General features: G+C 58.3%; 2 protein-coding genes across 2 annotated transcripts in view; one reads left to right on the forward strand and one right to left on the reverse strand.

Moving 5' to 3' along the window:
* Positions 1 to 1,881, forward strand: part of LZTS1 (leucine zipper tumor suppressor 1) — a 6,019-nt gene extending 4,138 nt beyond the window's left edge. The window contains exon 3 of the mRNA XM_057387239.1: positions 352 to 1,881. Within this exon, the coding sequence (XP_057243222.1) occupies positions 352 to 981 (630 nt within the window). The 3' untranslated portion in view covers positions 982 to 1,881. The remainder of the gene's footprint in view (positions 1 to 351) is intronic.
* A 5,812-nt stretch (positions 1,882 to 7,693) lies between these two features.
* Positions 7,694 to 9,390, reverse strand: part of ATP6V1B2 (ATPase H+ transporting V1 subunit B2) — a gene marked incomplete at its 5' end in the record, with an annotated part of 7,698 nt that continues 6,001 nt past the window's right edge. Inside the window, 2 exon segments of the mRNA XM_057387234.1 lie at positions 7,694 to 9,001; positions 9,087 to 9,216. Of these exon segments, the coding sequence (XP_057243217.1) occupies positions 8,667 to 9,001; positions 9,087 to 9,216 (465 nt within the window).

Genomic DNA, 9,390 nt, shown 5'->3' on the forward strand with positions numbered 1-9,390 from the left:
GTAATTTAGCAGTCTGTCTATTACATCTTAACATATAATTAATATATTTGCAAAAGCATATTTTTGTACGCCTTACTGTTTTAAATCAGCGTTTTCAACATTTTGCTTCTTCCTCAATCATTCTTTTGTTCATTAATTGCTCTTTGTTCTTACTTCTTACTGTATTTCTTCTTCATAATCAGTGCGAGGTACGTGTTACACTGCTGCAGGCACATCCTCCTTTTTCTCATCTTCTTCTACCTCATTCTGGTTTATCTTGTAGTCTAAGTTACTCAGTAACAATTCATAACTTTGTTTTCACAAAAACTTATCTAACAGAGATTTACCTAACTGAGATCTTTTTACACCCAGGTGTGCCAGAAATCCGGGGAGATCTCCCTGCTGAAGCAGCAGCTGAAGGAGGCTCAGACCGAGCTCACCAGCAAAACCACGGAGATCCTGAGCCTGAAAGCTCAGCTCAAGGAGGTGCGGCTCAAGATGGAAGGGCTGGAGATGAAGACCCAGGAGCTGGAGGCGTCGCTGCGCACCAAGGCCATGGAGCTGGAGGTGTGCGAGAACGAGCTGCAGCGCAAGAAGAACGAGTCGGAGCTGCTGCGGGAGAAGGTGAACCTGCTGGAGCAGGAGATCGYGGAGCTCCGCGAGAGGGTCAGCGAGGGGCCGGGGCTGGGTGGGGACGATGCCCAAGCGCTGCAGGGGCAGCTGGAGMGGCTGCGGGCGGAGCTCAAAGCCGAGCGCGACAACAACGAGCAGATGAGCAGCGGATTCCAGCASGAGCGGCAGACGTGGCGCGAGGAGAAGGAGAAGGTGATCCACTACCAGAAGCAGCTGCAGCAGAGCTACCTGCACATGTACAAGAGGAACCAGAGCCTGGAGAAGATGCTGCAGCAGCTGGCGGCCGGGGAGGACGGCAAGGAGCCCATCGAGCTGGACATCCCCGGCACCGACGTCCCCTACGAGGACATCATCGCCACTGAGATCTGAGCTGGCCCCTCGTTGTGTCCCCCAGGGAGGGGTTCGGTCCCTGTGCTGCCCAGCTGAGCCGTGTCCCCCTGTCCCCTCCTCCACTGTCCCCTCCTGGTGACCCAAGGAGGAGCTCAGTCCCCGTGTGGCCCAGCTGAGCCGTGTCCCCTCTGCCACTGTCCCCTCCTCGCGTCCCCAGGAGGAGCTCAGCAGCTGAGCTGTGTCCCCCCTGTCCCCTCCTCCACTGTCCTCTCCTGGTGGCCCAGCTCAGCCATGTCCCCCTCTCCACTCCTAGTGGCCCAAGGAGGAGCTCAGCCCCCTGCGTGGCCCAGCTGAGCTGTGTCCCCCTGTCCCCTCTGCCACTGTCCCCTCCTCACGGCCCAGGGACGAGCTGTGTCCCCCCTGTCCCCTCCTCATGGCCCAGTTGAGCCATGTCCCCCCTGTCCCCTCTGCCACTGTCCCCTCTTGGTGGCCCAGCTCAGCCATGTCCTCCTGTCCACTCCTGGTGGCCCAAGGAGGAGCTCGGTCCCCATGTGGCCCGGCTGAGCCGTGTGCCCCCTGTCCCCTCCTGGTGGCCCAGCTGAGCCCTGTCCCCACTGTCCCCTCTGCCACTGTCCCCTCCTCACGGCCCAGGGAGGAGCTTGGCCCCCTGAGTGGTGCAGCTGAGCTATGTCACCCCTGTCCCCTCTGCCACTGTCCCCTCTTGGTGGCCCAGCTCAGCCATGTCCCCCTGTCCCCTGCTGGTGGCCCAAGGAGGAGCTCCGTCCCCGTGTGGCCCAGCTGAGCCGTGTCCCCTCTGTGCCCTCCTCATGTCCCCAGGAGGAGCTCAGCCCCCTGCACAGCCCAGCTCAGCCATGTCCCCCCTGTCCCCTCCTCCACTGTCCCCTCCTGGTGACCCAGCTGAGCCGTGTCCCCCTGTCCTCTCCTCCACTGTCCCCTCCTCGTGTCCCCAGGAGGAGCTCAGCCCCCTGCACAGCCCAGCTCAGCCGTGTCCCCCCTGTCCCCTCCTCCACTGTCCCCTCCCGGTGGCCCAAAGAGGAGCTCGGTCCCTGTGTGGCCCAGCTGAGCCGTGTCCCCCTGTCCCCTCTGCCACTGTCCCCTTCTCACGGCCCAGGGACGAGCTGTGTCCCCCCTGTCCCCTCCTCATGGCCCAGTTGAGCCATGTCCCCCCTGTCCCCTCCTCCACTGTCCCCTCCCGGTGGCCCAGCTGAGCCATGTCCCCCCTGTCCCCTCCCGGTGGCCCAGCTCAGCCGTGTCCCCCCCATCCCTCTGTCACCCGTTGTGTCCCAGAGGTGACAAAGCCACTCGTGCCATGCTGACGTGCCCGCAGCTCCCCCGCCCCGGCGCTGCCCCCTCTGCCCCCGAGGAGCCCCTGGAGGGGCGGGCAGGGACCAGAACTCCTGGGGATCAGGGAATTCTCTGCCATCTGTGCCCAGTGCCATGGGGTGCTCTGCTCTGGGGGTGGCACCACTCCGGGGGTGGCAGTGGCACAGCACAGTCCTGCCCTGGGACAGGAATCGGCCCCAGGGTCCCCGTTTCTCTGGAGGAAGCTCCCCCTCCTCACCCTCCCTGCGCCGGTGCCGATCCCAGGGTGCTGTGGGAGCCCAGAGCCACCTCCTGCCACTGCCACATCCCCCTGTGCCACCCTGAGAGGGTCTCAGGGAGGACCCCACCTGTACCTGCCCTGCTGGGCACAGCCCACGCCCCTGAAATCACCCCGAAATCATCCTGAAAATCACCCTGAGATCAACCCGAGATCATCCTGAAATCACCCTGAAATCAGCCTGAAATCATCCTGAAAATCACCCCGAAATCACTTCGAAATCACCCGAAAATCACTCCAAAATCACACTGAAATCATCCTGAAATCACCCTGAAATCATCCTGAAATCACCCCAAAATTATCCCAAAATCACCCGAATTCCCCTTCACTCCAGCACAGCCCCCTGCACTGCACTCACAGCTCTCCCTGCTCCCACGAGCGAGAGCTCCATCCCTTTTCCTGGCTCCTCCATCCCTTTTCCCGACTGCTCCATCCCTTTTCCTGCTGCTCCATCCCTTTTCCCAATTTCTCCATCCCTTTTCCCAATTTCTCCATCCCTTTTCCCAGCTCCTCCGTCCCTTTTCCTGGCTGCTCCATCCCTTTTCCCGGCTGCCAGGCAGCAAGAAAATTTCTGGGTCCAAAAATTCACAGAAATGTCCCAGGCACATTCCGGCCAAGGATTGGGGTTGGTGTTGACCCCACAGCCCCTCACTGGGACCATCCCTGCTTGGGGTGATCTCCTGCCTTATCTCCTGCAGAAAGCCGGGTAAAAAACCCCAAACCCACCACACACACCTTAATTTCTACCCCAGCTCTTAAAATTTTCCTCCTGCCACCATCGTGGATGGTGAGGTGACACTGCTGGTGGCCCTCGTGTCCCCTCTGATGGGGGAGGGAACATTTAGGGCAATTTATGGGGTGGGGGTTCCAGCCGGGACCCCTCTGTGCCAGTGCAATGATATTTTTGCTGCAATTTTCCATTCCGGGGCTCTGGGGAGGGGTCTGGCACAATCCCAACGCCGCCGATTCAGCCGAGGGCTCCGAGCTGTGCCAAATCCCAGCCTGGAAAGGTGACACACAGAAACCAGTCTGTGCCTTCTGCGCCCGGCCCCGAGCACCCCGAACCACTGCCCCACTTCTGCCAGASGGGTTGGCACTTTCCAGCCGATTTTAGCCTTTTCCAGCCAGTCCTGGCCAATCCTGGCCCTTCCAAGCCAGTGCTGGCCCTTTCCCAGCTGGTCCTAGAGCCCTTCCCAGCTGGTCCTGGCCATTCCCAGCCAGTCTTGGCCTTTCCCAGCCAGTCCTGGCCCTTTCCCAGCTGATTTTAGCCTTTTCCAACCAGTCCTGGCCGATCCTGGCCTTTCCCAGCCAGTCCTGGATGTCCCCAGCCGATTTTAGCCTTTTCCAGCCAGTCCTGGCCGATCCTGGCCTTTCCCAGTCAGTCCTGGCCTTTCTCAGCCAGTCCTAGCCCTTCCCAGCCAGTCCTGGCCTTTTCCTAACCAGTCCTGGCCATTCCCAGCTGGTCCTGGCTGTTTCCAGCCGGTCTTAGCCCTTTCCCAGCCAGTTCTGGTCTTTCCAAGCCGGTCCTGGCACTTCCTGACCCTTCTCAGCTAGTCCTGGCCTTTCCCAGCTGGTCCTGGCCTTTTCCCAACCAGTCCTGGCCCTTCCCAGCCGGTCCTGGCACTTCCTGGCCCTTTCCCAGCTGATCCTGGCTCCTTCCAGCCAATTCTGGGCCTTCCCAMCCAGTCCTGACCTTTCCCAAGCAGTCCTGGCCATTCCAAGCCAGTCCTAGCCCTTCCCAGCTCGTTCTGGCCCTTCCCAGCTGATCCTGGCCCTTCCCGGCCCTTCCCAGCCRATTTTAGCCTTTTCCRATCAGTCCTGRCTTTTCCCAGCCAGTCCTGGCCCTTTCCCAACTAGTCCTGGCTTTTCCCAGCCAGTCCTGGCCTTTCCAGCCGGTCCTGGCTCTTTCCAGCCAATTCTGGACCTTTCCAACCAGTCCTGGCCTTTCCCAACTGATCCTGGCCTTTCCCAGGCAGTCCTGGCCTTTTCCCAGCCGATTTTAGCCTTTTCCAACCAGTCCTGGCCTTTTCCCAGCTGCTCCTGGCCCTTTCCCAGCCTGTTCTGGCCATTCCCAGCCAGTCCTGGCCTTTTCCCAGCTGATTTTAGCCTTTTCCGATCGGTCCTGGGCCTTTCTCAGCCGATCCTCGCCCGTGTCCCGCCGTACAAAGCCACCCTCTGATTTTTGTGGCTGCCACCCGGGGCCACCTCGGGCCGAGCYTTCACCCAGAGCTGCCAAAGAACGTTCTGGAAAACAAAAAGCTCGGGGCTGGCGATGCCGGGAGGGATTTTGTGCATCCCCCAGGGCACAGCTATGGGAGCAGAGCCCTTCCCCACGCCCCACCCGGCATTTCCCCGCTCCCGCTGGCCTCGGTGGCACTGTCCCCATCCCTGTCCCCGTGTCCCCTCGGCCCCGTGTCCCCCCCAGCTCGCTGGTGTGATCTCCAGAGGCCTCGCCGTGCTGCCTTTGCACAACTGCGCTGTGTGTGCCCGTCCGCATTCCAGGTGTGTCACTCCAGTGTCACATCCCGGCCCCAGCCTGGACAGAGAATTATTTTTCTGCAGTTTTTTTTTTTATTATTTTTTTTTGTCGTTGTTTGGATGTTCTTTCTGGTGACTGATGTAAACTACTGGTAATTTTATGGTTTTATTTATAAATAAAAAAAATTTTTTAAAACTTCCCCAGCCTCTCCCGGCCAGCTTGGCTGACGCTCCCAGGGTTTGGCGTGTCCCTGTTTGTCACAGCCCTCTGGGGACATCCCTCCACCTGGCCCTGCTGTCTGCAGCGTTATCTCCGCTCTGCAGCTGGGATAACCCGGGAAAAGCAGGGATTGGGCTCTGGGGGATCGGGATAATCCGTCTGGCCCCCGGCAGGCGAGCCTGATTTCCACCCCGACCCCCCTTTCATCCCTGAGGGGATCCAGGAAAAACAATTCCCGAGGGAGGGATGGAGCTGTGACAAACCCAAGGTCGTGTTTTGGCTGTTTGTGCTGTTTTGCTCCAAACGGAATCAACTGTCGTGGGGAGAGGCAGAGGGGGAGGYTGGGGAACAGAAAATGGGGGAAACATTCCCATTATAGGGAACACGGCTCCTGTGAAGGGATCTGGGTACCCCAAAAAGGCACCGGGCACTTTTGGGGCTTTGCAGGGACACCTTGGCTGTGCTCCCGCTGCCCCAGGAGCGAGGGAATTTTATTTTTAGATCCTTCAAAGCTGCTGGGGAGGAAAGGGACAGAAAATCCTGCTCGGGATGGCTCCTGTGACAGTGACCCCAGCGCAGATGGGGGTCCCGGGGACAGTGACCCCGGCCCGGATTGTGGGAGCGATCAGAGTGTGAAAATCAACCCCGAACCGAGCAAATCTGATCGCATCTCCTGGAACCGGGGTCTGGCTGGTGCGGGGACAGAGCCAGMCCCAAAACTCGGGGATGGGGAATGAAGCAGAGCCGGGCGGGCTCGGAGGAAAAAAAAAAGCGCTTTTGATGTGCAAATGAGCGGCGGCAGCTCCGGCTCTGCCTCGCATCTGCCAGCCCGGCACCGAGGGACACAGAACCGCCCGTGCCGGCCCCAGCCCGGGGACAGCTGGCGTGTGCCACCGGCTGCCATCCCTCGGCGAGCGGCTCAGCCCCCGGGCGCTGCTCGTTACTCATTAGGGGATGAAAAAAAACGGAATAAAACAGCTCAGGCTGGAAACGCCCGGCGGCGGCGGCAGCTGGGGGAGCGGAACGGCCCATTGAGCCGGGACCTGCTGTCCCCGCTGTCCCCACCCCGGGYTTGGCACCAGGAGCTGGCACAGCGGTGCCAGGGGACAGGGACGGCCCCAAAGCCGGCCCTGAGCGCGCTTTGTTCATCCCACAGCAGTGAAAAACGCCGGGGTAATCCCTGAGCTGAGCCCAGCCTGGCCTGGAGCTGCTGGAGGGGGAAACACCAAAGCTGGGCTTGGCATTCCTGGGGTTGGGATCCCTGGGTTTGGCATTCCTGGGCTTGGCATTCCTGGGTTTGGGATCCTTGGGTTTGGGATTCCTGGGTTGGCATTCCTGGGGTTGGCATTCCTGGGTTTGGCATTCCGGGGTTTGGGATTCCTGGGTTTGGGATCCCTGGGTTGGCATTCCTGGGTTTGGGAGCCCCAGGTTTGGGATTACTGGGTTTGGCATTCCCAGGTTTGACATCTCTGGGTTTGACATCTCTGGGTTTGACATCTCTGGGTTTGGCATTCCTGGTTTGGCACCCCCGGGTTTAGCAATCCTGTCCCCTGTGCCAGGCTCAAGCTGTTCCTACCAGGGCCAGGCTCTGTCCTAACCCGGGATCCCGCCCAAGGGAGGGAATGGGGCTGGCTGCACCCACTGACTGAACCCCAAACATCCAAAATCCGAAGCAAACCCAGCCCAAAGCTCATTTTGAAGGAGTTGAAGGTTTTCAAGCACAAACCCGTAAGAGGGAGGTGGGGACAGAGCTCTCACATTCCCTGCACATTCCTGCAAAGCCTTTCCCCGTGACTGCACTGAGGACTGAGGTTGAAGGGCAGAGCCTCCTCCTCCTCCTCTTCCATCCTCCTCCATCCTCCTCCTCCTCCATCCTCCTCCATCATCCTCCTCATCCTCCTCCATTCTCCTCCTCCATCATCCTCCTCCATCATCCTCCTCATCCTCCTCCTCCTCCTCCTCCATCCTCCTCCTCCGTCCTCCATCCTCCTCCTCCTCCATCCTCCTCCTCCTCTTCCATCCTCCTCCTCCTCCATCCTCCTCCTCCTCCATCCTCCTCCTCCTCCTCCTCCATCCTCCTCCACCATCCTCCATCCTCCTCCTCCATCCTCCATCTTCCTCCTCCTCCTCCATCTTCCTCCTCCTCCTCCATCTTCCTCCTCCTCCTCCATCCTCCTCCATCCTCCATCCTCCTCCACCATCCTCATCCTCCTCCTCCCTCAGCCACCAGCTCCAGGGACAATTGGGGGTGGCTCCAGGGACCAACCCCCCAAAGTGATTTTCAACCCCAAATTCACCAAAGCTCCCATTTGTTGAACACCTTCCATATTTAATTTAATATTTAGAGATTCTCTACATTAAAGTATTTTCATGCCAACGCTTCCGCCCTCCCATCCCAACCTCAGGAAGAAGAAACTCGACACAGCTTCGGGTGGAATGCACTGGAATAAAATCGTTGCTGCTGCAGCCACAGAGAAAAAACACRGAACAAACCAGAGAACTGCACATGGAGACGTCAGGGGGAGCTGGAATTAGCACATTGCAGTCGTGGTAGCACCTTCCCAGACGGCTGTGGGGAGGTGAGACAGGCTCTGCTGAGCCAAAGCTCAGCTCAGACTGCAGGAAAAGCCTGGGAAAAGCAGGGAATTGTGCCAGCAGCAGCGGGCCCGGAGCCTGGGCTGAACCCGTTGGAAAAGGAACAACACGGAATTGCCCAGCCAAGATTGCAGTGTTTGGGAATGCTGAGCTCAGGGCTGAGGCAAATCTGTGCCTGGAGTGCAAACYGCAACAGCTTCAGCCACGGCACAGCCCAGCACACCTCGAGCAGGTTCAAAATATCCTTTCTCACACAAAAAGCTGCTTTTTTTTTCTTTTTTTTTTTCAACTCCTGTTGCTTTGTGTAGGAYAGGCCACGGTTTAAAAGCTGAGCACACTTAGGCCAGGTTTAAGGTTGGTTTTCAGCAGCAGCACAGAGCCCTGAACCACCAACAGCTTTGGTGACACTTCTGAGCTCAGATGGAGCTGCTGCTTCTGTCTGGCATTTCCAGAATTCAAACTAAAAAAGAAAGGTGAAGGAGAAAATTTACTCTGCCAACTTCAATAAAAAAACTGTAATTAAGGGATTAAATTTTATCCTGCTCCTTTGAGGTAGCACCCCCTGAAAGCACAGGGACTTCTCCCCCTTTGCTGGTGGAAAAGTCCCCAGTGTCACCTCCCCTKTTCTCAGCTCACACAAACCTTTCAGAATCTGGTGAAAAAACTGCATTTTCCACGAAGGAACATCCTGCAAGCCTTTCCTGTTTTCCAACCCCTGGGTTCAAAGTGAAGATTTGCAATTTCTGCTCAGCCATTCCCTCGAAATGCCCAGTTCAAGCCCCAGCCCTGGTGGTGGATATTGCACATTTTCTAAGAGCTGCCCTCATCATCCTCCTGAAAATCCAGCCTTGCTCTGGGAGAAGGGATATTTTCCAAACTGCTCTCAGTGTGGGAACACAAAGTGTCACCTGCTGCTGGTTTGAGCTGGAAGGGCGACAAGGAAAACACCAACACATGGAAAAGGAAACCAAACCAGCATCTGACGGAGCAGGGCCACGGGGAGCTGGCTYAGTGCTTTGCATCCCGAGGGTAGAACTCAGCCAGGGTGCTCTGGGGGATTCTCTTGAGCATTTCCTTGGGGAAGATCCTGAGCAGCTGCCAGCCGATGTCCAGGGTTTCGTACACCGTGCGGTTCTCGTAGGGCCCTGTGGGGACAGAGAGGGGACAGGGAATGTCACAGGGAGCTGTGGGAATGAGCCCCACCCCGCTGGGAGGTGTTTGGATGCTTACCCTGAGCGATGAAATTCTTCTCGAATTTCTGCAGGAACTCCAGGTACAGGAGATCGTCCGAGGTCAGAGCTTCCTCCCCCACCACGGCCTTCATGGCCTGCACGTCCTTGCCGATGGCGTAGCAGGCGTACTGGGATGGGGACAGAGCTCTGAGCCTCCTCTGCCACCCAGGAACAGCTCCCTGGGTTTAAAAATCACCCAACCCCACCCTGACACAGCCACGGACAGCTCCTGCTGGCCCAGGTTATCCAAACCCAGCCTTGAGCACTGCCCACAGCTCCTCTGGCAATTCCAGCCCAGCCCT

Source organism: Malurus melanocephalus, unplaced genomic scaffold (genome assembly GCF_030028575.1).
Source record: "Malurus melanocephalus ecotype Western Australia unplaced genomic scaffold, MMel_1.1 scaffold_1161, whole genome shotgun sequence".
NCBI lineage: Eukaryota > Metazoa > Chordata > Aves > Passeriformes > Maluridae > Malurus > Malurus melanocephalus.